Source organism: Colletotrichum navitas, assembly GCF_030913465.1.
Source record: "Colletotrichum navitas strain CBS 125086 chromosome Unknown LY79scaffold_34, whole genome shotgun sequence".
NCBI classification, from domain to species: Eukaryota; Fungi; Ascomycota; class Sordariomycetes; order Glomerellales; family Glomerellaceae; genus Colletotrichum; species Colletotrichum navitas.
The window spans coordinates 155198-180710 of NW_026850580.1; the positions used below are offsets into that span (position 1 = coordinate 155198).

Sequence of the window (25513 nt, forward strand, 5' to 3'; positions counted from 1 at the left end):
TACCGTATCCTCTCGTGAGATTGATAAAACGCTAGTCGGCAAGAGGTATGGCGGCCGCTTTGACGGTCGCTGTGAGGGGTATAGTCTGCTGGCAGAAACAGGGATCTAGAAGTGGCAAAAGCAGGGGTTAGTCATGTACGTTAGCAGCAAGTTAGGTGGCAAGGGCCAGCAAACAGACTTATGGTTAACATTGGATTTCCTCCCTTCCTCCTACTCTAGATCTCCTATAGCCTTGTTAAACTATTTCTGATAGGTTACTAGACATCTTCAGCTAGAGATATATACTCTTGGTAGTTGTTATTTATATTAACGTTAGATATCTCTTCTTATGTTATTTCCTTCTTTATATAGGCGTTATAGTTAAAGTTATCCTAATTATCTTATAATATCTTCTTGTTTAGTATATCCTTAATCTAAATCTTGTTAATGTTGCTTTTATCTAGGTTACTACTAATTTTACACTAAAGAAAGGATTACTAGACTATCTTACTTCTTCTAGCTAGGCAATAGGCAGCTATTATAATAGTATAGGTAACTATAATGCGTTTTATTAATGTAGACTACTTAATAGGCTAGCTAGGCTAGCTAGGTTAGATAGGTTAGATAGGCTAGATAGGCTAAATAGGCTAGCTAGGCTAGTAGGCAGTAGCTTACTCTATTTACTATATATATTTATCTATTACTTTAGATAACTACTACTTAAAAGGCTTATTAATAGTAGTATCTAGAGGTTAAAGGAGGAAGGTTATACTTAGTAGTATAAGGCTAGGTGTAATATAATAAAAGTAAAGTTATAATAGTATAGAAGGGGTCTTATAAAAGGTTATAATGTCTATAACTAATAGGTATTCTTACTTTATTATAAAGGAAAAAAATTTATTTATTAGCTACTACCTAAGAAGGTACTTATTATTATAAGCTATATTATTATATTTAACTATTACCTTTTTACTATATAAGTTACCCTTATATACCTCTATTTAGCTACTAAGGCTAGTAGGCTTACTATAAAAAATAAGCTTTAGTAGTAGCTATTAGACCTTATTAGTAAAGATATAGAGGATAAGAGTAGCTTGCTACTTACTTTAGCTACTATAGTTACTTTTGCTAGCTACTGTACAGGACCCCCTAGCTACCTATATAGATCTATTAAGGTATTTAAAAGGTATAGGGGTCTTGTTAAAGTTAATAATATAGTTAGGTAAAAAATAGAGGCTACTAATAGGCAGCTGCTACTAGGCTAGTGATAGCTAGCTAACGCGTTAGTTAAAGTAGAGGAAGCTAGTAATAACTATAAGGTATTTAGTAGGCAGCTTTAAGGCTTACTTTATAAGCTAGCGGTATAAAATACTCCATTGTGTAAGGAAGCTATTAAACTAGCTAGTAGAGAATTAAAAGGGGTAGGTATAGGTAGGTGGATTACTAGCTATAAGGGTGTTAGGGTATTTAGCAGTAAAAAGGGCCTAGGCCTTCTGCTTAAACTATCTAGTAGTAATAACTTTATTATAGGCTTATTATTACTAAAAGTAGCTATATAGTTTAGCTTTAATCTTTAGCTACTTTAGTTAATAAATAAAGAGGCTTATACTAGTAATTATATTTTATTATTAATACTACTTAGATATTGTTAGGAGAGGGATTTTAAAGTAGGCAGCAGCCTTCTGCAAGGTTAAGCAGCAGAGGCCATTAGCTAGGTCTAGGGGGGTATTACTAGCCTATTGCTGTTGCTGTTACTGTAATAAATTAATTAGGTAGCAGTAGTGTTTAAGGTAAATTAATACCTCTGTTTTTTTTTGCTAAGAATAAGACTGTTTAACTTGTTAGATAGGCTTTTTTGGTGTATATTGTTAGTTGATAATAGGCGTAGGATTTTTACCTATTTTCTTGTGTAACAGTGGTGTATTTAGGTTAACTTCGCCTAGTGGCAGGCGGTTGGGCATTGTGAATATTGTGGTGGGTTAATGGGTTAATGGGTTAATGGGTTGGATGGGTTGGATGGGTTGGATGGGTTGGATGGGTTGGATGGGCTGGCTGGCTGGCTGGCAAGAAGGTAGGTGGGGTCAGCCAGTTGACCGCTTTCTAAATAAAGCTTAGCGCAGTGGATATACGCTAGCGGTTTTTGGCTAGCGTATTGCCTTTAATAGTTAGCCTTCCCACTAGCGTTTTATCAATCTCACGAGAGGATACGGTACTCACTTACTCCGTACTTGGCAGGTCGTGGCCCCCAAGCGCTGCGTTTCAGGAACCGCGTCCTGTCGTCTAAGCCTCATCCCTTGGTCAATCAATCACTGCGCCGCACGGCCATGACTAGCGCCCGCGCATCTATCATCCGAACAGGCTTCTGTCCCATGTCTTCGGGAGGCCGTTGCCTCCTCCCCTCCCTCACAAGCGCTCGTCAATCGGGCATTTGATGCGCCTATTGGTCCATCCCCGGCGGCATGCTTCAACTTAAACGCTGCACGGTCCTCTTCTTATGGAAATAGCCACGGCAATCTGCGCAACCGCTGCGAGTATCATGCATCCACCCGAGTCGTCATTGGCCCCGCAGCCGCAGTCACCCCTACTGAGACTGGACGCCTCGAGCATGTTGAACTGCTAGCAAACAACAACAGATGCCCGGAAACAGCACAACCGCTCCAACTCGCTGCGTTACGTTTCGGGAACTCGACTGTGCCTTTCTACGCCTAGTTGCATCCTCCTCGTCATCCAGTCCATGGACCCGACAGCTTGGATGACGGCGTTCAGGCTCATCCGCCAAGACCGAGACATGGTCCGTCCCCCTTCAATCCCCTTGAGAGGATACTCTCCGGCAGGTGTAGCACACATTGTTGGCTTGCCCACGCCCTCGAGACGAACCCCAAAAGCCAAACAAAAGGTCCTTCCTTTGCACATCATCATCCACCCACCAACCTCGGTCCGCTTTCGGCGGGACTCTTTCGGCCAGCGCACATGGCAGCCTTCAACAATTGTAAACCTAACGGGCACAGCCTCCACAGCATCTTTTGATCGTCCCCGCCTGCGGGAGCCTAGAGGTGCGCATCCTGCCGCTTTTTGCCAGTCGTCCTTCCGTCCTTCCATCCAAGGCGTAGTGCCGACTTTGATCGTACCGCAAGCTCCAGGTCCCCGAGACAGGCACTACTTCTTTTAGACGGATTCCTTATCACATCTGCTTCCGTTCCGTTCGTTTCACGCCCTCCATGTGGGAAGTGCTGGTAGCTCTAAGCCCCACGACACCTTGGTTTGCTACTCACTCTTTTTTGCCTCATGTCCCAAGTCGAAAGCCTCCCGTTTGCGGCATCGCTGGTGACGTCCAGAACCCTTCTTCGTTGCCTTCTAGCTCGTTCTACTGTTCGCACTATCACTGCTCAGGCACAAATGCAACCATTGCCACACGCACCAAACATATTTACCAAAGCAGCCACCCGCCGTAGTGAAGAAAGCCCACATCGAAATAGGCCATGGCGGCAGCGTCGAAGACGATGTTCTCACGCGATCCTCATGCGATCTCGTTCCACAAGCCCCCGAGAGCCCGCAGCGTCGTGATGATGCTAGCTGTGAGCCACAGAGCTCTGTTTTGCATGACAGCCGCTGTTCCCGCCCATCTATTTCCCTTTTGAAGTCAAGTCCTGTGTGCCGGGGCATGATGCAAAAAAGAAAAGTCTAGGTACACAAGGACACTTGCGCCCCTCGTTACCGCCAGGTTAGGTGAACCTTTTACGAGAGCCTCAACGGGGAAGGGCTATGTCTCTCACGTTGTCCACTTGGGGTAAAGTCGACCAAGTTCGGAACTCTGTCGGAGTGTTCATGAACTCACTGATCTCTTGTCTCAGGTCCTGAGAGGGACGCTTACGAATCGGGACTTGAAGCTGTTTCCGGTTTTCTAGATTTCCTGCCCTCCTTACTCTCCCCCCCCCCCCCCCGTTCAAACCTGGTTCCTGGGATTTCCTGGTTTCGCACGTAAGAAACAGTCGGCGGTGCTGTCTTACACTCGGACGAGTCCAAGGACAGGACCCGGGTACTAGGTTAAGGTAAGAAATATGCTTTGGGGGAGCAGATGAGTCAAAAGGTTGCGCCCGTAAGATTGGTATCGTAAAAACGCTCCAGACGTTGGCGATCTGCTCCCGGTGTCGATGTTAGTCGTCCATGACGTATGATGGCAATGTGGCACACATACCTATGCCAGTGCGCGTATATGACGAGATTGCCCCTGGAGATGTGCCGTTCGATACCAGCCCGCGCGGTCCCCCAAGAACCGAGCTCCATTACACGGCTATACCCCCCTAGGGCCTCGTCTCCTTCCAATACCTTGCTGCTCGTTGCAAAAGTTCCCTGACGGAGGAAGCTTATTGTCGTTTGCTGACGTCCCGCTTCCCTCAGGCGGGGAGCTAAACGGGCCCCCTCCTTGTTTCTTGTTGCCCTGAAAAGGGGTGTCCTTCATCCCAAAATCAAGTACGCCGGAAACGGTTGTAGTTGGGGATGGCGACCATGAATGAGGAATAGATAGATACGGACACGGAAATTTTCCACCAGTCCTCCCGTCCACTCCCCACCTCGTCCACATCCCGCTATTCCCAAAGTTCTCCAAGGCCTCCCGTCGCGACGGACCGGCAGCGTGGACTTGGCCAAGGCTGGCCAGACCCTCTAGAAGGAGGGATGGCTGCTAAATCGATGTCTCTCCTAGGCTCCCACTGGCCTGTTCAGCCCCCATCACTCTGTTCCTGATTAACCCCCCTCCAGTTTAACTTACCCTAGACCTGGGTCTGACGCATTTCAATGATTTGCATTGGAGGCGCTTTTCGTGTATGCGGCACATCCGATTTTTGGAACCATGATCCCACAAATCCGCCCACTTCCCGCTGTACCGCTCTGCGGTTTCATTCCGCGGTGCGTGCCTGGATCGACATTTCGGTTTTAGTCCTTATTTCTCTCGTTTTGTAATGGCTAATTGATCTGTGTCTGGATCCCCGTCAGCCCGGCGGACGGGACGATGCTGTCCAGCGGGCGGCGGCTTGTGGTGCAGCATGCCTGCTTGCCTAGATCGAGAAGGGCAACTGGCGGGCAGCGAGGAGAGACACGCCCGGCCCGAGGCTTCGCAATATCAGAATACCCATCCTGACGTCGTCTTTCTTTCAGTGTTCGCTTTTGTGTTGTTTCCTTGTCTCGGTTGGCAGGAGCACGCTTCCTCTCACTATCCTCTCTCTTGCCTTCTGCTATCGCTGAAAAGGGTAACCATTTCGTGGTATTGGGTAGCGAGTTTACGAGACTGAAAAGGGCAACCATTTCGTGGTATTGGGTAGCGAGTTTACGAGACCGAAAACGAGACAAAGAGACCAACCCGTTCAACAGCCAGGGGAAGGGGGGATGTGATGCGCCGGTGCATGTACACTCTGTGCCTGGAGGGCATACAAACGCCGTTTGCGATGAAAGCCCAGGAGGTGGTTCCAAAGGCGGGTAGACACCCACGCGTACGGCCATCTATGTGGTTTTCCGCGGAGGACCGACTACACTCCCGCGTAGTCGATGAACGGTGATGAAAGAAAGATACCTGCTGGATGATTCAACCGCCCACATCCCCCTCCTCACACCTCGGACTATGACCGTCCACCCCTCACCATCCGACCCTGCCGTTGGGCGTTCGTAATGCTGTCGACAGATGAGGATGCCACCCGGACAACTGCCGCGTAGGCGAGCCTCCACACCGGCGTGACAAGTGAGCTGATGTAGGAACCCGGCGGTACTTCTGACGGCCGCCAGATGGTCGTGGAACCGGTCCAAGCCCAACCCCCCTTTTTTACCTTTTTCTTTTTTCTGCTTACTGTTGACCCAAACATACACATTCGAATCCGGACCACGTGCTTTACGCATCGTCGGAAACTAGCAGAGGCGAGCGTACCTAGGCGGTCCATGGAACCCCCTCCGGACGAAGTGCTAGGCAAAATGACTGCCTAGCGGGGAAGAAAGGGGGGCGGGGGGCGGGGGGGAAAACACTTGCGAGGTACTCCCTTTTCGTTCGCCCATCGGACTTTGAAATCGTGAGCGGCGGGGAGATAAGGCCGTCTACCGTGGTGTTGCCATTCCCACGTGTTCCTTCAAGCCCCTCTCCCCCAAGAGACGCTGCTAGAAGTCTAGAGTAACGCTCGAGACGATAGGGAGTGACTTGGCCTGGTTAGTGCCGGGGGAGGACTACGTATATCTGAGTATAGATGCGGGCTGTTGGAGGCGTTGAAGCTGGCCTAGGTCGCTACATTGGCGACAGAGATATATCTGCCGATCCTTGACAAATGCATCATATGCCTTTTGAGAGCGAGAGCGAGAGCGAGAGAGAGAGAGAGCGAAGCCACTGGAACAGAACGTATCCTGTTCCTTTGACTGTCCCGCCTGGAGACATACGATGCTCCAGCTCATAGTGGGAAATCTTCTTCTAGATTCTGATGCCAAGTCGGGGGCCTCGGGATGCTGCAAGAACCCCAATCACGGTTCTCTTAGCCTCTGCCTGCTTGTGAGCAATGATGGAGTTTTGGGTGATCGCCGGCTCGGCAACTCTTTATTCCCGGCAATGGGAGGCCGGCATATCGTTTAGTATACCCGACGAAGACATCCCGCGTCGGGTCGACCTTCTCAACCTCCTAGCTCGAGATGATCAGGCTATCCCATCCTCTTTGTGGGCTAGGATCAAGGCTTATGCAGGAAGGGTGCACCGTTCCCGTCAAATCGCCAGATCTGCAGAGGGACGCAGGGTAAGGTGAGCACTAGATCGACTGGGCTGGTCTGGAACCACCTAGTCAAACATCACATCTCGAGGGCAGGGGCTAAGGTGCGGTAAATGCTCACTGTGTTTCTCTCGCGGAAGAAAGGCAGAATGCCAAACGTTTCTTTTTTTGTTTCATTAACCTGCCCTACCGAAACCGACCGTATGCATCATCTCTACTCCGTACATTAAGATTTAGGACAAAAGAAATTAGAGAAGTCGAGTTCTCCAAAGCGTAGGACAGGGGAGAAGGGGAGGACGTCGTCCTACTATGGTGATTTGTTCATTCCGGACCGGCTGCCGCCCTGATGTCTGATGTGAGATGAACCACTGACAAGTACAAGACACACGTCCTACGATTCGCAATATGCCCAGTAAGCCAAACACAGAGCTACAAGAGACACCCTACCGTGCTGTAGCAACGTCTCACAGCCTGACAACCAGTCTGAGTGACCCAACATTGTCACGGCTCTGGAAGGGGGTACTGTGTTGTCGAGTGCCAGGCTACTTGCAAACGCTTCACGTCGCCCTTCACCAGTCCCCGTAATTGTTGTATGTCCCCAGTCGATGGAAACGTGAAAAAAAGTCTGTTTTGTGGTGGTGACCACCCAACGACCCAGAAAAAGACAAGACATTCCCTCTCAGTATCCTGGAAAGTAGATATAGGATACCGAGTAATAAAGAGTGTGCTGTTTATCCCCGGCCTCAGCCCCCTCGGATACCATGCCTGCTGCCGAAATGCTTGCTGCAGGTTCCCAAAGTGGTGTCTTAGAAGTGGTCGAAGTGCTGGTGCTGATGCTGATGCTGGTGCTGGTGCTGGTGCTGGTGTTGCTGCTGCTGCATGGGGGCCGCGTGCGCGACGATGGGGAACACCTAGTTGCCATAGAATTCGTTGTTGGCGCGGCTGCTTCTTATCGTCTGGCCAGAGTGCTGGTCGGGGTAGGTCTCGAAGTACGGGTGATTGCAGGCGCCCTTGGCTGAGATGCGGCTGGCCGGGTCGTACACCAGCATCATCTCGAGGAGCTCGAGGCCCTCAGCGTCGAGGTTCGTGCACAGAGGTTGAGACTCGTCTCGGATCCACTTGGGGAAGGAGCTCTTGAAGTCGGGGTACGAGGTGACACCGGGCCAGACATCCTCGGTCGGCGTGCCGAGCGTGCTGAGAGAGGCAATATTAGCGAGTTGTGCAAAGACGAAGCAAGGCCCTTGGCGAGGGATGCTATACGTACCGGAAGATCTTGAAGATCTCGTCAATCTCGGAGTCGCCAGGGAAGAGAGGCTTGCGGGTGCACATCTCGGCAAAGATGCAGCCAACGGACCACATGTCGACGCCGGTGGAGTATTGGCGTCCACCGAGCAGGATCTCCGGGGCGCGGTACCACAGAGTGACGACCTCGTGGGTGTAAGTGCGCAGTGGGACACCGAAGGCGCGTGCGAGACCAAAATCAGCCAGCTTCAGGTTGCCGTCTCTATTGATCAACAGGTTCTGGGGCTTCAGGTCGCGGTGGAGGACGCGGTGGGAGTGACAGTAGCGGACGCCGTCGCACAGCTGCCACATGAACTTCTGGATGACGGACTGGCCGAGGCCGAGACGGCTCAGAGACTCGGAGCTGCCCTCAGGCAGGGCCTTGCCGCGGCCGCCGTCGGCGACGGGAAGAGACTCCATGTACTTCTTGAGGTCGAGGTCGAGGAATTCGAAGACGAGGTAGAGCTTGTGGCCGTCGGCGTGGACGATGTTGAGGAGGCGCACGATGTTGGGGTCGCGCATCTCCTTGAGAAGGGAGATCTCGCGGATGGCGGTGGAGGGGACGCCCTCATCTTCGGCCTCGAGACGGATCTTCTTCAGGGCCACAATGCGTCCACCATTGAGGAGGTCTCGGGCCTTGTAGACGACACCGTAAGTGCCTAAACGAGGGAGGGAATATTAGCATTTGTTTGTGTGAGTGGTCTTGTATCATGTTGTGCCGGATTCGGCGCCCGGAGTGCAAAGGTCTGGGAAGGGGGTGAGAGAGGGGATGCATACCTTCACCGATCTTCTCGAGCTTCTGGTAATTCTCCATGATTGCGATGCAAGGAAATTAACAAAGCAAGGGTCAATTTGTGGGAAAGCAGACACAAGAGCTATATGGATTTGACTTGTCTGCTGGTTGAAAGAACGTTGGAGGCAGTGGTGAGGTTTGAAGCAACCTTTGTTTGGTGGGGGTGGGTTAATGGCGCTGCTGCGTTGTGTAGTCACCTCAGGGTCTGGAGGGGCACAGGTGCTGGTCTCTCTCCAGGAACAAACAAGCCGCCCAAAGGGAGAAAATCGTCGTCGTCTAGGGGCAACGTAGTGCACGCAGGGGATTAGGCAACAGAAAAGATCAGAATTTGGCCGCTACAAGAAGAGAAATCGCCATGGGAGGAGAGAGAGAGAGAGGTGCAATGTTGTCGCTGGTTGCAAAAAAGGCCCAGGCGGGAAGGGCGTTGTCGGTGGGCGGTGGGCGATGGGCGATGTTTTGTGGTGTGCTAAAATTGCACTTGGTTGTCGTTGTTTACTAGCAATGAAGAAAAACAAGGCGCGATCTGATCTCACCCAACCAAAGGGCCACTGTACCCAAGGTCGCGTTCTAACTTGTGGCGTCCGACTCCTGACAGGCTGCCCGCGCTAAGGCTTATCGATAATCACCTCTATCCTGACACTTCCTATCGATAAGGTCACTCACCGATGGTGGGGTCACGGACTCACTCTCGGTTTTGTCCCGCAGAGTCACTGAGGCTTCTTGGGACGTACGATAGATATGAGAGCTCAGACTATCACCAAGGCGATGGGATTTACTTAGTTGGAAAATTTTACAAGATTTTTGTTTTCCCTTCGATAGCGGCTCCCACATAGATCTCCTTGCTCGCACATCTCTTTGTAATTCTGGTTTCAAAAAGCCCACAATGGCTGCTGGAATAGTCGAGCTCGATGCTCATGAGCAGCCGTCAGAGGCGATGCGGGCACAGTGGAAGGGATACTCAAGGGCAGATCAGAAGGAGCTCATTAATGGGGATTCAATTGATGACCCTAGATCGCTGGATCAAGCTGGTAAATTCTCTGTGGCTGGAAAGATCTCGGTCGACCAGCTCACAACTGCTTTCTCTCACATAAGCTCGGCCGCGGTCGATACATCAACACTTCAGGAGGTGCCCGTTCTTTACCACCCGCTTCTGCCAGGTTTGTAGATCGTGTTGGAATGAAATTCTAGGCCGGGTCACTAAAAACTTCTAGGCCTTCTCATCGCACCGAACCTGGTGCCTCCCGAAGTCCAGAAAAACCTCCTCTCGCTGATGATCAACCGAGACCTCAGCGTCCCGACACACAAAACAAACCTGCACCTACATTACGACTTACCTTATCCGAAACACGCAGATGGATCCTCTGAGTCGTTCTTCTCATACCCGCCTGACCAAACACCAATCTTCATTCCAAAAGATCCTTCAGTTCATAAAGCGCTATCCATCAAGCAGGTCATGGAGAGACGGCTCCACTGGGTCACCCTCGGCGGCCAGTACGACTGGACCAACCGCATATATCCCGAAGATCGCCCTCCTCAGTTTCCCTCAGACATTGCCCAATTCTTGGAGGCCCTCTTCCCCGAGACCCTCGCTCAAGCCGCTATCGTCAATTTCTACACGCCTGGCGACACAATGATGATGCACCGCGACGTCAGCGAGGAGACCGACAGGGGCCTTATCAGCCTGAGTTTCGGCTGCGACGGTCTGTTCATGATCGCGCCTAACGACCCCGAGAATATTTCCGAAGAAGCAAAGGCCACGGGTAAGGAGTACCTCCTCCTCCGGCTGCGCTCCGGCGACGCCATCTACATGACCAAGGATTCCCGGTTCGCGTGGCATGGCGTGCCCAAGGTCATGAAGGGGACATGCCCTGACTATCTGGCTGACTGGCCAGCGGAAGGTGGGAAATATGAGGAATGGAATGGGTGGATGCAGAATAAGCGGATAAACCTCAACGTCAGACAGATGAAAGACTGATGGCGAGCATACAATTGGTAGCTATATGTGTGTGGATAGCCTAGCTTGGGATCCAAGGATACCAATATACTCCATCTTTCTTGCCGCTATGCTATTTTCACCGAGACCAGCATCTCCTGTTTGATACAATCTTGGCTCTCTTAGCACCTTTCTCTCTCTCTCTCTCTCTCTTATCGTTTTGTATGGCGGAAGGCCTCGTGGCCGGCTTGTACTGTCTACATTTCTATTCAAAGGACAGAAATCAGGCTACCTGGGCCCTTGCGCTTGTGTTGACATATTTCAGTAGTTTCAAAGTCTCCTTGCCGACTTACACCTACTATTGGCCCGGGCTTTAATCAATTCTGCAGCTTCAGAGCAGAGTCGATAAGCGTCAACGTCAACTTTCCAAAGTACTCACCTTTTCAACAACGACATGGGCAGTATGCTGCGTGTAATCACCAGGCAAGCCAGGTTGTATGCTGGCATCCACAACGCTCAGCCCCTTCATCCCATACACCAGCAACTTGAGGCCGTACCCCGGCCATACACATTAACGTGGCGCCGGCGCTCATAAGATGGTCTTCAAACTTATGTCTCATATCAGGGCGATCTACCATGGCATCGATCCCGGCAGCCTCAAACAGGCTTTCGGGCCTAGCGCCACTGCGCCGAATGAGCTGCGGAGTAAGGATGACCCCAATGACAACAGTGATACCCCTTTTTGCATGTACCGTTCGCGGGGAGAAAGTTAACCCGTTCAGTATCGCCGAAAGCCTCCACTCCGTGTTCTGAAAGACGCGCATCAGCATTGATTCATGTTACGAAGAAGTCAACTCGCTCAATGCCGGTCAATGAAACGTTTGGAACGAAGCATGCGTGCCGAATGTGTTATCCTATAAGCTTTCATCGTACTTGATATCAAACTGCTCGACCAGCTTAGGGCTTGGAGGATAGAAGTTCTATGCCTAGATCTCCTTCAGTGTCATCCAATCATGCCGGGAAAAGGAGAATTGAGACAACCTCTTTAAAGTAAGGCAATAGCCCATCCCAGCTCCATTCAGCATTGTTACTGAAGCAAGACACCGTCTGTCGTAGATCTGCAGCGTGTAAGCCCATGGGCATGTTTCTCGACCGAGATAGAAGAAAGAAATTATCAAAATCTGAACAGCCTTTGCTAATCCCGGCGGTCGCTGACATGCAAGGTTGCATTTCTTGGCAGTGCCGTTGACATGCATCGGGTCATGCGATGGATTTGCCTTATCCCACGGCCGGAGCGGGGAAGCTGACAAGGCTCAGGAGCTTTTAATAACTGATGCCCACGTTTCTCTTTTTCTGCGTCAGTCACATGACTGCTTGAGCATGCGCGCGTCGGGCAACTTTATGAATGCATCGAGCTCCTGCTGTCGTGAAGTTATGGCTAATAGTTTAATAGCACCATTTTAGGGCCATGGAATGTCACACTTTCACAAGAAGAGCACAAAATATATAGATATAATTATATTGAAAATACTTCTTACAACATATTGCTACATATTATTTTGGCTCCAGTCAATATTCGTCAGGGCAAGTATGAGCTTGCCCAGTGACGGGTTCGAACACGACCAAGTTGTGTACCTAATGGCCGCCACTCCGAAGAAACCATATAGACAGAAGTTTCCCAGAACTTTCTTGTATTCTATGACGCTTTGAGAGAGATTTTGTGGTGAGCCGATCATGTTCGCGGCCGTTGATGGATCAACTGAGTGTCATAACCTATATTAGACCGTAAAAGAACCTCATTACGGCAATTCCCCTTTCTTTTGGGACACCAACAATATCTCACGCCGCTACGGTGCCAATCATGCTACCCAAGAAAAACCAAAATGAACAAACAAATAAAAATGTACAAAAAGAATCGATTTATGTGGGTTGACTTTTAGCTCCAACCTCTGCCTATAGTCAGAGGGGAAATGGATACGGTTGAGTTGACATATCCACAGAGTGGTGGCTGCGCCTCGCCTAAGCCCCCCCTTCCCGGCCTCTCACCAGACCAGGACTATTCTTCCCGGAAGAAGTTACTTTAGCTGTTAGTTAGTCCTGATGCCGGTGGTGGTAATTTTGTTGCGGGGAGAGAATACTATGTCGCTTCTGAAATGGCTCGAATCTCTTCCTCACGCAAATCAGGCTTATCGGTCTGCCTCGCTCAAAGCCTCGACCGAACTAGACCCTCAAGTCCCGAGACTGGCCACGGACTTGACATCTTGAATCGATATTCGGCGCGTCTGTTCAAGCTTGGCACTGAGGCACGACGGTTTGATGAATGAGGCCGAGGACCTGGTCCGCGGAATGGGCCATGTCGTCGCCCTGAAAGTCGGAACACGAGATGACCGTGAGCGCTCCAGAAGAATCGAAATTCCCCAAACTCTCCGCACGCCTTGTCAAATATGCAATATGGATATTCTCTTGGGTAATATTTGGGCGGGGCTTGTGTATGGTTTTGTTGCCATGCTGCGCTTCGTCGTTGCAGTGCGCTTGTCATCAAGGGTAAGAGGCCGTGACCCCCTTGCAAAGGGGCAGTGTCACTGGCTATGCGATCGCAAACAATGTGGAGAAAGGGTCCAATACATACGGTCACCTCTATTTGGATGGGCTCGAGCGGATGATTATCGCCTCATTTTATCTCTAAAGTGAATATGACACGTCTAATATGTACACCACCGGCCTCATGTGCCTTGCCAGGTTGCTCATCACAGGGGGATCACAAGCAGGAGAACGAATAAAGTATAGAAGGAAGCCATATGCAAACTATGACCATCTGCAACCAGGAAGCGCAGCATCCACATGACTACTGTGGCATGTGTACTCAACGGTGAACCCAGCCCCGATAGGGTACGTGGTATAGTTCCAAAGCACAGCCCTCTCAACAAGCTGCGAATGGAAGCTGTCACCGCCCTGTCCACATCCGGGAACTCTGCGTGAACGCAATCGAGGCATTATACGTGAGGAGCATCGCCCGGGGTGAAGATAATAACGCTCTGGGTCAGCGTGGCGGTGTTGTATCCGACAGCAATGCTCAACGCCTCCTTTCCGAACTGTATGAATAGTCAGGAACTGGGCCGGGTTCGTTTCGTTGGCTGGCTGTCTGACTCGGTAGTAGAGAGCCTAAGGTAATGCTACTCTGGCAAAGTTGTTCGTCTTCTGTGGGGAAAGAGGCCGCAGGCTGGACTTATTTCCTGCGGCACGGACTGTAAGCTCGGGACCTCTGCCGGGAAGGATTATCATCAGTACGACCGGTCTGGAGGTGGGAAAATCTTCAACTTGTCAATCTCAATAAGCTTTTGTGATTGTGTCCGAAGACCCACTCTCGTATACAAAAAGTGCGGTGTTTCTCATTCCAAGTTTTGCCTTGGCTTATGGGGTTTGGAGGCTGTCCTTGGAAGGGTGTGGCATTGCCCCTGGCGGATCTGGACGCTTGATACTCGAAAATGCCGCCAATCTTGTCTTCTGAATGTGGATTTCGATTTGTACGGATAACTCGTATATCGAGAACCACATATCATGTGCTGATCTGAGCCACGTTGTGACGGTCTGTGTGTAAGGGGTGAGTTGGGGTTGGACCATTCCCGAGGCCGAGTATTCCCTGCTGATGAGAAGGCAGGCTTGGTGGGCGGATGATAGGATATTCCACTTGCTCTGAGATGAGATTCGCGACGGAGAGTAAGAGACAGCGGCAATGCCGAGACCGTAATACTGCACCGATGTTCTTGGAAGCGGAGAGCAGGCGCTTGTTGGTTCACAGACTATGTGGAATCATCTCCAGTTCAGATGCGGCGGGTAGTTTAGCCGCTGCCTGGGGATGACCATGCTTCGTGTGTGCTTAGCCAACATGCAGTCTTAGTCGACGAGAAAGCGATGTACATACAGCCTTGCTGCCTTAAGTCAGATACGAATCGTAGCAAAAGGGATCAATGAGTTGCTGCGTTCCAACAGGGGTCCCGCATTAGGGGAAAGGATTGAAGAATCCCAGCTATCTGGGACGGACTGCATAGGGCCCTACCCTGCGTCGAGGCGTTTATAGATCCTCAATAGTGTGGCACTCCCTTAAAACGGCATCTGACAAAGTTGTTTGTAAAGTGGACTGGCAAACAGGCAAATGTGTGGCTTTGACGTAAGGTTGCAGTATGCTTCCCATGGATGAGAGTCGGCGGCAGTGGGTTTGGTTTGACGATGGGCGAGAAAGGGTTTGGCAGCGTCCTTTTGGCGCTTGCCGACCGCGTTTGGTGAGGGAGGGGGCAGTACAAAAGCAAGGCGCAAAAGGATTCATCTGGCAAAGAGGGATCCCGTATCAAATGCGATAAGCCGTAACCAAGCCATATACGGAGCATTTTTAGCCGCCAATGCAGTCAAGTGTTTGTTGGTACCAACAAGAGACGACAGACAAGACATGGGGGGGGGCATGTGAGGAAGTGGTAGCGTGGGCTGGCTGTTTGGCACCTGATTTAGCCACATGGTGCTTCCGACGTTGCACGCAGTATCGTAGATGCAGCAGATGACATCGGTCAAAAAGCAACTGTTGCTTCGTCACTGCTTCTCGGTTAGGCTACGTGAAGTGAAGTGAGGTGAGATGGAAGAATACCTACCTAGGTTGGAAGGCAGGTGGGAGCAGAGGAAGAGCAACAGAAGAAAGCCTGTGTGTCTGCCAGCTGTATGTGGCTTAGCTTCTCTGATTGACCGGGTTGTTGATGACAGGCCAGCCAGCCCCGTTGCACCGAGCCCAGTCCATGGGAGGTACCTAGGTAATAGTAGTTGGTTTTAATAGGCAAGTACCTACTCCGTACTAGGTAAGTAGACGCCAGACAGGAATTGGCCTAAAGGCAAACACGCAGGTCCCAGCTGTCATCATCCCCTCTCACCAAGGTAAGGCAAGCGGTTACAAGCTAAGAGGAGCATCGCTCAACTTTATGCCTGGAGTCACTTCTCCCGACTACCTCGCTCTCTCTCGCGCAACGCATCTTGCTGTTTCCGGAGAGAGGGTCCCAACCCTTTGGTCCTTTTTTTTTCCCATTTTCATGGACTACCTACCTAGGTAGTATGAAAGGACCCCTTGCTCAGTATGATCGTCATGAGCCTTGCGCGCATTTATATAATTGATACATACTCATTTTCTTGCAACCCCTCGTTCGCAATCGAAGCGATCAAGCTCATTCATTGCGACAAAGGCCCATTCGGTTCGTCCGCACGCAGGGATATCACGCTTCGGCAAAACAGCATCAAAAACCTCGGGGCGACCTTCTTTGTTCGTATCAAGATTCCAGTCTCATGGGGAGCTTATGCTCGAACCTTCAAAAGGACGATGCACCTGGCGAAAAGGATGGCCTGGGAATAAGGGACGACAACAATCTCACGCGACACTCCTCGAGAAGGCTACGGAAACCTCATCACCATCGCCACCAGGCAGACATGGAAATGGCCCAAGAAATGATCAACGCCCACGACAAAATCATTGACGGCACCAGCGACGGCCTCAAACGCCGTCCCCGCCAGGTTACCGTTCTCGACCAAGCCAGGACGAGGTCGGCCGCTGCCAAAAAGATTGAGGAGCCTGATGAATACTTCCGCCAGCGCCTCGAGATAACGAATCGCGAAAAAACCCTGGCATTTGATTTTCGTCTCACGGCGCTGGCCTCGTCCAAAGAGATCGAGGCCAACGCCATCATTCAAGCCGTCAAGGCCCAGGACCAGCGCTTGGTGTATGACGCGGCTGAGCCAAGGCAAGGGTGGGGTGGTCAGAACCACCCGCGGTTTCCCGCAGACCACTTCCTATCAAACGTCGATCTGATCAACGGAACGAGGCTGCTTGCTATCGCGACAAAAATGCCCAAAGGGGCACACCTCCACATCCATTTCAATGCCTGCCTGCAGCCTCATGTCCTGCTGGGCATAGCCAAGAACATGGATCGCATGTTCATCACCAGCGATAAGCCCTTGCCTACGAGCGGCGACGGCAGGACGGACGAGGAGGCACGGAATGCTCTTCACCTCTGTGAGATCCAATTTTCCATTTTGCCGCCAGAAAAAGAGAAGCCGGGCGACATATTCTCGCCAGATTACGTGAAGCGACAGACGATGAAATACTCTCACTTTCTTCAAGAGTTCCCAAAGAAACACAACGCAGACCCAGAGGAATGGCTCACAAGTAAACTCGTCTTCCACGAGGATGAGGCCCACAACGTGCCCCAGACAGTGCAGGGTGCCTGGGAGAAGTTCAATGTCAAAACCCGCATGATGAAAGGCCTTTTCAACTACGAGACCGCTTATCGAAAGTACACTCAGGGAATCCTTGAGGACTTTGTCCGTGACAACATTCAGTACGCCGAGATTCGGCCAAACTTCATGGAGACGAATCAGCTCTGGACTGACGACGGCAAACGACAAATCGACAACGTAGGCATAATGAACATCATCATTGACGAATTCGACCAGTTCCAGCAAAGGACTAATAATTCTTTTGGCGGCTTGAAGGTCATTTACTGCACCCCTCGGTCCTTCTCCAACGAATCCGTGGCTTTTGCGCTCGATGAGTGCTTGAGTTTTAAGAAGAAGTGGCCCAAGTGGATCGCTGGTAAGTCCCGAGGCCCCAAAGACCTGCATGATGCGTTTGTCTGACAGGCCAGGTTTTGATCTGGTTGGCGAGGAATCCAAGGGCCGGCCTCTGCGAGACTTCATCTCCGAATTCCTTGCATTTAGAAGGAAGTGCGACGAGTCCGGCGTTGACATTCCGTTCCTCTTCCATTGCGGCGAGACGACGGAGATCGGTGACGATACAGATGGTAACCTTGTGGACGCCCTTCTGCTCAACTCGAAACGCATAGGCCACGGCTTTTCGCTGGCAAGGCACCCGTACATCATGGAACACATGAAGAAACGGGGCATCTGCCTCGAAGTCTGCCCCATCTCCAACGAGGAGCTCGGCCTCACGCCGAGGGTATCAGGACACACCATGTACAATCTTCTCGCGAATAACGTACACTGCACTCTAAACTCCGATAACGGAACCATATTCAGGTAAGGTTATATGTGCATGACCTGAGTTGCGTTTCCAAAGGCCGTTTCGCTAACCAAAGACTGCAGATCGAGTCTTTCTCATGATTTTTATCAGGCAATGGTTGGCAAGACGGACATGACCCTGCACGGCTGGCGACAGCTCATCGAATGGAGCCTGGAACACTCCTGCATGTCCAAAGAGGAGCTGGCCATTGTGCGCGCGGACTGGGAGAAGCGTTGGGAGGGTTTTCTGGATTGGGTCATTGCCGCATATGGCAATTCGGAGGCGTTGGAGGACGATTCTAAGGCGTAGAAGGAATGTTGAGAGACCTGCCCTTTGGGTATCGGTTTAGGCGACCGGCAGATATCATGCCTTAGGACGACAGTCACGAGGCATACGTTTATGGGTTGATGGTCAAAGCAAAAGAACTTATTTTCCTCCCGGAACATAGAGAAATCCTCGATTCGACTTGATGGACTTTGTTCCAGACACCTCGGTCAAGTCATCCTCCATCTTGAGTTGGTGGCCGGACCCCCGATTTTGCTCTTTGCCTTCAACGTCAACGAGACTCGTCAGTTCAATCATGCCAGGAATTATGAAAGTACGTAGCGTTATCTGGTGGCGTCGCCACGGATGCCTTGGCGGAACGATTACTGGCACGAAAGCGGTACCTACGCCTTACCTACCGGAGCCGGGTCTGCGTCTTGCGGCCCCGTTCCATAGCAAAGTACCCATCCTTCCTCGGTATTGTAATTGCCCATCAAGAGACCCCTGGCCATCGGGTTTTAGGCTTTTAAGCTTAAGATGCGCGGTGGAGCACCCGGCCCGCCCTATTCCACACATACGTACCTACCTAGGTAGGAGGTTACAGGTAGGTACACTCACAGCACCACCTCGCGACCGGGGCATGCGTGCCCCCCCCCCCCCCCCCCCCTTTTACCCGCCTGGACACCCCAACAGAAAACAACCTTTTGCTGGCACAATGACCTCCTTTCCTCCTTGAGGACTTTGCTCGGCCTTTGCGCAGTCTATGGGATCCCACCATGTTCGTCCCATGTCCTGCAGGGTCCTCCCCCGACTTCGTATTGCGACACGATGACACCAGGCTACGAGGCGCTGCAGGTTGGCTACTTGCCCCGCGCGAGGAGTGTGGCATCCCCAGGCTGTGGACCCGGGGGAACCAGGGCGTCCGTCTCGTGCTCTTTGCAGTTCCAGGGTGAGGAGCAGCAGTCGCGTCATCATGCTCTGGACATCCTCTCCGTTATCACACACTTTCCCGAGCCTTGAGGGTCTGTTAGCCGGGCCACGGCGGTCGTGTCACCAACCCGGCCTGGTTCTGATCTGGAGGGCTGTGGTCGCGGGTACGGTGAACCTGGTCAATGTTATACATGGCGATGGCTTTGCGTGATGACGGCGTACAGAGCAGGCGTATTTGAGTCGCCATAGGTTACGCGCCGGCTAGCACCACTATTCCGACTAAGTCAGTCACACAGACTACGGGACTGGAAAGCGCTTTCTGATCCGACGTCACTTAGGAGTAAGACCACTTGCAACGTCATACTGATACTATCAGGGAATGCTCTGAAAGTGGAAGATGTTCAACTTTTGAATTCTATCTACACAGATACAATCGTACGAGCCAAGACCGGCTCTACTGATAATACCGCCGACCAAGCTCTTTTGCGTCTCTCACCACCCCTTCTATATATAAAAAAGTGCCATGCTATGGGTAAAAGGGGGGAAAAACCTATATGCAGCAAACCAACTCCCCCTGCTTCTTTCCACGAAACCCGAACGCAAGATGCTTTCTTTTTTAGGAATTCCAAACTCCGAGATCAAAACGTAAGGCGAGCCAAGGCCTGAGCTAGTCGAACGACCTAATAGTCAAACTTGATGCCCTTCTTTTCCGAGATGTCGATCATGCCTCCGCGGTAGCTGCCGCGCTTCTTCTTGTTCTTCTCCTTGGTGAAGCCCTTGCCCTTGGTGACGATGAGGTCCTCGTGCGCGCGCTGTGAGTAGTCATTGGGAACATACTCGTTGCTGGCAAATTTGGGGTCGACGTAAACCTCGTCGGGGATGCGAGAGAAGGGCTTGTTGGGCACCTTCTTCTCCTTGCCATTGGCGCCCTTGCCACCACGGTTGTTAGGGCGGTTCAGCATGGGATCGGGAGGCAGAGGAGGGTCGGCAGCGGTAGAGGCCTCGGGGGACGTCTTCTCCAGGGTCGCAGAGGAGTTGGAGGCCGAGTCGGCGGTCTTGGCAGCCTTCTTGGCCGACTTCTTCTTGGTGTCTTCGTCCGAGTCCGAGTCCGAGTCCGAGTCAGAGTCGGAGGATGAAGAATCAGAGCCGGACTCGGGCAGAGGCACCTTTGCGGCCGAGGAGCCGTCAGAGTCGGAATCGCTGTCGGAAGAGTCAGAGTCAGAGTCAGAGTCAGAGTCAGAGTCAGAGTCAGAATCAGAGTCGGAGTCGGAAGAGTCGGAATCGCTGGAGCTGCTGTCCGAGCTAGAGTCGGAAGAGGAGTCAGAGGAGTCGCTGCTGTCGTCCTTCTTAACCTTCTGCTTCTTAGCCTTGGGGGCCTCGTCTTCGGAGCTGGAGTCGTCGGAGCTGGACTCGTCGCTACTACTGTCGCCGCTACTGCTGCTGCTGCTATCCGACTCGGGCGCCTTGCGCTTCAGGGCATTCTTGGTCGCGGCCTTGGGTGCAGGCTTCTCGTCCTCGCTCTCGCTCTCACTGTCGCTGTCGCTGCTCGATTTAGAGTCGGAGCTTGAGCTCGAGCTGCTGGAGCTATCGTTGTCGGCAGCGGCATCGGCCATGTCCACGTCCTCATCGTCGCTGCTGCTGTCGCTTTCGCTCGAGGAGCTGTCGCTGTCACTGCTCACGGCCTTAACATCGACAGAGCTTTGCCAGGTCTGGAAGACGGTGACGAGGTCGGGGCGGGTAGTTTCCTTCTTGGAAGGCTTCCAGCCGCTCTGGGCGCGCTGCTTCTGGAAGGCCTCATGGGCGGAGGTGAATGCATTCTCGGAGAGGAAGGAGTCGACGAGATCCATTAATTGGTCAGGAGGGGCCTGTTGGGTAGGTGCGGCGACGGCCTTGCCCTTCTTCTCGGATTTCTTCTCCTTCTTGACCATCTTGTCTTGTTGCGATGTGGTAATAGTGGTAGGAGCGGTGTCGTTGGTCTTGGCGAAGTTGTTCGAGAATAGCCAGGACGGAGGTGCAGGAGCTGACATGTGTGTCGGGGAGAGAAGTGGTAGCCGTTTCGGTCAGTCGCAATGGCAAGAGGGAGCAAACGAGAAAAGCCAGGCTTGTGGGAGTTTTCCTCGGTGAGCATGAAGTCGACTTCGGCCTCCACCTGGGAAAATTTCTGTGGAATCAAAGTCTTGGCCGGTCGGTGTCTCCAGAATTTTAGCAAGACGATCCCTGCTCGCGAACTTTTTTCCCTTTTTTTTTCTTTTCTTTTTCTTTTTCTGATTCCTTCGATCGTCGCTATCTTATCGGCTAAGCCTCGATAGAACAATTTATGTATCTAAACGCTCTATCTCAGTTCGTTGCTGCGTCTTCCGCCTTAGCGCCGCGGCAGGGGTGGAAGCTCATTGCCTGATCAGCAATTGTCGTTTGTTGACTTTCGCAAAACTGGGCGTCTAGGAGGCGACTAGTAGACGAAGCACCATCCTGTTCTTGGGGATCTTGTTTCATGGTGCAACACAGCGTAAATGATCAAGGGCATCTGGTATAAAGCCTACTCACCCCAATCTCACCCACACGAGTCGACAATTTCTGTCCTGCCTCTCGTTCCCGCCCTCTGGTTCCTGATCTTCTCTGGTTCAGGACAGGCGTCGTTGCACACCCGTCGCTGGGGTTACACTGAACCAAGAAATCATAATGAACGCAACCAAACGAAAGTTTAACGCCCTCATTCAGGGTATGGGCAAATCCTCCGCGTCAACTCAATCGGATGACTCCTCCAGTGTGCCTACCGAATCTCCTCGCCCATCGACGACTTCCCTTCTGCCCACCGACACAAACTCCACGACCACGACCACGACCGAGACAGCGAACAACAAACCGACCATGTCGGTCGACGAAGACATACTGCTGAAGCGCCGGCGCTTGCAGACGCTGACGGAGAAGAACGCCGCCACGATGAGGAGTTCACCCTCTATTCGTGCAACGGGACCGGGAACAACCGTTACCAACATTGTACTAAAGAAGTGGACGCCCAACTCGTCCAAGGTGACAGAGGTCAAGGTCGCTTCGAAATTCGCACCGAGCGACCGAAGCGAGCTTCTCAAGAGACTGGCTTCGTTCCAGGAGATCACGGACTGGACACCCAAGCCTGATGCGGTGAACGAGATCGAATGGGCCAAGAGAGGATGGGTATGTCAGGGGAAGGATCGGGTTCGGTGTACGCTGTGCAACAAGGAGCTTGTCGTGAAGCTGAACAAACGCGAGGTCGACGGCAAGGAGGTGCCTGTGCTCGTTGCATCGGATGTTGGTAGGTTCATGGTTGCCACTCCTTGTCGCTACCCACAACTGATTGATGAAGCAGAGGAAGCGTTGGTCGGCAAGTACTCCGAACTGATCGTTACAGCACATCTGGAAGAGTGCTTGTGGAGGAAACAGGGCTGCGATGGTATGTCTTGAACAAATTTCCTAGGTTGAGAACCCGCACTAACTTGCACAGATTCATTGCTGCGGCTATCCCTGACCAATGCCAAGATTAGCATAGAGGCATTGCGGTACCGGTACGATGAGCTGTGTGGAAGGAAACCCTTCCTCCCCTACGAGTTCAACTTGAGGCTCCCCGAGGGTCTCAATATCGATAATGTTCTTACCCAACTACCTGAGGCCTTTTTTACAAACCCACCACCCGCCAAGGACTCACCAGACCCTAAGCAGCCCAACAGAGTTGCTTTGGCTTTGGCATTGACGGGATGGCAAGGCCTCACAAACCCTCGCATCGGCGCGGTGCCAAACTCGGCATCCTGTAACACTTGCTTGCGGCGCCTGGGACTATGGATGTTCAAGAGCAAGGAGGTCAGCGCCGACGGCGAAATCCTTGTCCCCGCGCCAATGGACCATCTCGATCCCATCAGAGAGCACCGGTTCTTTTGTCCATGGAAGAACCCGGACACGCAGCGCTTGGGCAGCGCGAAGCCCGGTGTTGAGTCGGACATGGCGGCGTGGAAATGCCTGGTACAGGTGCTCAAAAACGACGCTTACCTGCGCGGAGCACTAGATGATCGCCCAAAGAATAGGTGGCACAGCAGAGGAGCCTCTGTACCATCGACCCCGGTACGCAGAGGTGTCGCGCCGCCTTTGACACCGGGTGGTTACGACTCACCGAGTGCCGCAACAGAGCCGGGAGGTGAAGACGATGAACAGTCTCGGGATGTAAAGGACAAGGAGCGCTGGGCGCGTTTACGAAGGGTGAAGAGTCTTTTCGAGTCGAAGAACGCGAAGAAGCTACGCCGGCAACTGAGTAGGCCAGGAACGGCGCACTCGGTTGTCTCGGGAGCTGCAGCAGGCGATAAGCAGTAATTGCTACTAACGGGCCGCGTTGTATTGTATTTCACTCACCGGGCGATTTGGATTTGGACGGATGGAGGAGTTCTTGAGGGTTCACGTATGGTCGGACGACGACTGCTCGCAATTTGCCTTGAATATTATACCCATATGATGGAACCTGCGCAAAGCGCTGATGGCCTTCGGAAGTAATGAATAGCGCCTGCGTTGTTTACTTTTCGGTTACATGTTCGCATAAGATAGTTCTCTGTTGGTTCACCAACAGGACAGCCATTCCTTTTGTTCAACTCTTTTGTTCAACTTTGTGCCGTATAATGAGTTGTCGTTTCTCCTAGAGGGTATCTCTTGTCTATTCACCCGATCAAAACACTATCCTACACCACGAACACTACCGCCGCTGCCGCCTCATGAGTTCCAATCCCCAAACTTCTTCTCCAGCTCCTCGAACGAAACCACATCGCCCGACCACGCCGCCGGGTCACTCTCCAAGGCCTTACCCGGTTCCAGCCTCTTCTCTTGCACACCGGCCTCCGTCCCCGTCTTTGGAGACGAGGCCCTGGCCCTCTCCGGCGCGACAAACTCCCTGATCCCGGCCAGCTCTAGGACCCCCATCCGCACGCCCGCCATTCCCGCCGCGCTGCCCGTCCCGTCGACCTTCCAGGCCTTGTCGCGCTCCATCCTCGCCGCCGTGATGTACACCTTCCGCACCCAACCGTCCCACCCGGTCCTCGCGAAGCACCGCTCCGCCTCGCGCAGCCGCTCGGCGATGCCGCCCTCCTCCCGAGCCCTGCGTAGCAGCGCCTTGTCCATCTTGGTGAAGACGAGCATCACCGGCCGGCCCGCGTCGGCGAGAAGCTTGACAATCTGCGCGTCCTTCTCCGAGACCTTCTTCTCCGAGGACAGCAGCAGGATGACGCCGCGGAGCATGGTGCGCTTGTTGAGGTACTCGACGACCTCACGCCCCCACTCCTCGTGTGAGGCGTGCCCGTAGCCGGGGGTGTCGACGAGCACGAGGCCGTGCTCCGGCCGCACCTCCTTGGTCGCGCCGCCGCCCTCGGCGGCTACGGGCGCCCGGAACGGCAGACCGGTGAGGGGACCCACGCCGTACGCGTTCATCGACACCGTCTTGCCCGCGCGGTCGCTGACCTTGGCGAGCGAGGCGGAGTTGGTGATGGCGTTGATAAAGGACGACTTGCCGCAGTTGCTGGCGCCGACGACGCAGATCTCGGGCGTCGTCGTGTTAAGCGGGTGGTGCTGGAGGCGGAAGGCCGAATAAAGGAATTTGGCGGGCGGCGAGAGGAAGAACCGAGCGGCCTGGGCGTGCGGAACGTCCCGGGCGTAAGAGGCCACAATGGAGCCGCCGTCGCCCTCGAGCTCGGGGAGCGATGGCGGCGAGCTGGGCTTCGAGTCCTGGGGCTCGCCCCGGATCGCTGCCTTGATATCGCTTGCGGAGGCGATGCTGGTGCTGCGGTTCCTGTGTGGCGACGCGGGTCGAGGGGGCTTGGGAACGGGGACGGGCTGCTGGTGCTCCTTTGACCTCTTGGGGGGCACGTAGTAGAGCGATCTGGCCTCCCAGACGTCTTTTGCAGTGTCAATCTTGTCCAGCTCATCCTGTGACAATCTCGGCTGATGGATGGTTAGTATAGGATCTCAAAAGGCATAGTTCCTTTCAGGCTTGGGATGCCGACTTACCACCAACACGAAGCCGCCGCCTTTTCTCTCCGGAACCTGGGTCCTCGGCCTCACGGGCCTGCCCCTGCGAGGCGGATCCTTCCGCGACGGCAATGAGAATCTTCCGCCTCGCTCACGGTCGTCACGAGGGGCATCCCTATAACCTCCGTGACTGAACCGGTCGGTCACCCCCCCGTAAGATGCGCCCGCCCGCGACGGCAGCGAGGTCCTTCTGTCCCGCCCGCCAAACTCCTCTCTGGGTTTGCGCCTTTCGAAGCCGGGTTCTTCATGGCGGCTGGGATGCCTCCGTCCGTCAAACCACCCGTCAGCATCCGGTTGGGGACGCGGGATGTAAGTCCTGGTCGGCGTGGCGCTCAGCCATCTCTGTGTTGAGAGGCACTGTCTTTGGACGATGGCTCGGCAACGGCACGCATTTCTGAGCATCCTGAAGACCAATCAATAAGACAAGTGAATGATATCATGAAAATTCCAGTTCATCAGCACCACTAATGAGGCAAATGTTGACTGTAGGAGGTATTGATCATTGACACTGGTCCGAG

At 52.7% G+C, this 25513-nt stretch overlaps 8 protein-coding genes across 8 annotated transcripts; 3 read left to right on the top strand and 5 right to left on the bottom strand.

Annotated features, from left to right (window-relative positions):
- Window positions 1-4751: 4751 nt before the first annotated feature.
- Window positions 4752-5614, bottom strand: LY79DRAFT_228016 (uncharacterized protein). The gene has a single exon (XM_060551650.1). The coding sequence runs from the start codon at window positions 5473-5475 to the stop codon at window positions 4942-4944; it is 534 nt and encodes a 177-aa protein (XP_060413553.1). The 5' UTR covers window positions 5476-5614; the 3' UTR covers window positions 4752-4941.
- Window positions 5615-7502: 1888 nt separating this feature from the next.
- Window positions 7503-8962, bottom strand: LY79DRAFT_227992 (kinase-like domain-containing protein). Its single transcript, XM_060551649.1, has 3 exons — window positions 8769-8962; window positions 7975-8650; window positions 7503-7904 (listed from the first exon to the last, which is right to left on the bottom strand). Exons 1-3 carry the CDS (start codon window positions 8803-8805, stop codon window positions 7622-7624), a joined length of 996 nt encoding a protein of 331 aa, XP_060413554.1. The 5' UTR covers window positions 8806-8962; the 3' UTR covers window positions 7503-7621.
- Window positions 8963-9384: 422 nt separating this feature from the next.
- LY79DRAFT_633182 (alkylated DNA repair protein AlkB) lies at window positions 9385-10891 on the top strand. The gene is made up of 2 exons (XM_060562210.1): window positions 9385-9941; window positions 9996-10891. The coding sequence occupies exons 1-2, from the start codon at window positions 9668-9670 to the stop codon at window positions 10757-10759; spliced, it is 1038 nt and encodes a 345-aa protein (XP_060413555.1). The 5' UTR covers window positions 9385-9667; the 3' UTR covers window positions 10760-10891.
- Window positions 10855-12008, bottom strand: LY79DRAFT_555669 (uncharacterized protein). Its single transcript, XM_060557948.1, has one exon. The coding sequence runs from the start codon at window positions 11545-11547 to the stop codon at window positions 11194-11196; it is 354 nt and encodes a 117-aa protein (XP_060413556.1). The 5' UTR covers window positions 11548-12008; the 3' UTR covers window positions 10855-11193.
- Window positions 12009-16177: 4169 nt separating this feature from the next.
- On the top strand, window positions 16178-18074 carry LY79DRAFT_670207 (adenosine/AMP deaminase; the record flags this gene model as incomplete). Its single annotated transcript, XM_060563753.1, has 3 exons — window positions 16178-17339; window positions 17392-17782; window positions 17849-18074. 3 exons carry the CDS (start codon window positions 16178-16180, stop codon window positions 18072-18074), a joined length of 1779 nt encoding a protein of 592 aa, XP_060413557.1.
- Window positions 18075-19639: 1565 nt separating this feature from the next.
- LY79DRAFT_670208 (SRP40, C-terminal domain-containing protein) lies at window positions 19640-20986 on the bottom strand (the record flags this gene model as incomplete). Its single annotated transcript, XM_060563754.1, has 1 exon — window positions 19640-20986. One exon carries the CDS (start codon window positions 20984-20986, stop codon window positions 19640-19642), a length of 1347 nt encoding a protein of 448 aa, XP_060413558.1.
- A 652-nt stretch (window positions 20987-21638) lies between these two features.
- LY79DRAFT_516618 (C3HC zinc finger-like-domain-containing protein) lies at window positions 21639-23297 on the top strand (the record flags this gene model as incomplete). Its single annotated transcript, XM_060554838.1, has 3 exons — window positions 21639-22251; window positions 22303-22389; window positions 22441-23297. 3 exons carry the CDS (start codon window positions 21639-21641, stop codon window positions 23295-23297), a joined length of 1557 nt encoding a protein of 518 aa, XP_060413559.1.
- A 390-nt stretch (window positions 23298-23687) lies between these two features.
- Window positions 23688-25397, bottom strand: LY79DRAFT_516572 (uncharacterized protein; the record flags this gene model as incomplete). Its single annotated transcript, XM_060554833.1, has 2 exons — window positions 23688-24908; window positions 24975-25397. The coding sequence occupies 2 exons, from the start codon at window positions 25395-25397 to the stop codon at window positions 23688-23690; spliced, it is 1644 nt and encodes a 547-aa protein (XP_060413560.1).
- Window positions 25398-25513: the final 116 nt, after the last annotated feature.

Coding starts and splice junctions, on each gene's coding strand:
- LY79DRAFT_228016 (XM_060551650.1), bottom strand. CDS start 5,475: ATGGCCGTACGCGTGGGTGTCTACCCGCCTTTGGAACCACCTCCTGGG.
- LY79DRAFT_227992 (XM_060551649.1), bottom strand. CDS start 8,805: ATGGAGAATTACCAGAAGCTCGAGAAGATCGGTGAAG. Junction 8,651..8,768: donor GCTCGAGAAGATCGGTGAAG/GTATGCATCCCC, acceptor TCCCTCGTTTAG/GCACTTACGGTGTCGTCTAC. Junction 7,905..7,974: donor GAGATCTTCAAGATCTTCCG/GTACGTATAGCA, acceptor TGCCTCTCTCAG/CACGCTCGGCACGCCGACCG.
- LY79DRAFT_633182 (XM_060562210.1), top strand. CDS start 9,668: ATGGCTGCTGGAATAGTCGAGCTCGATGCTCATGAGCAGCCGTCAGAG. Junction 9,942..9,995: donor TTACCACCCGCTTCTGCCAG/GTTTGTAGATCG, acceptor AAAAACTTCTAG/GCCTTCTCATCGCACCGAAC.
- LY79DRAFT_555669 (XM_060557948.1), bottom strand. CDS start 11,547: ATGCTGATGCGCGTCTTTCAGAACACGGAGTGGAGGCTTTCGGCGATA.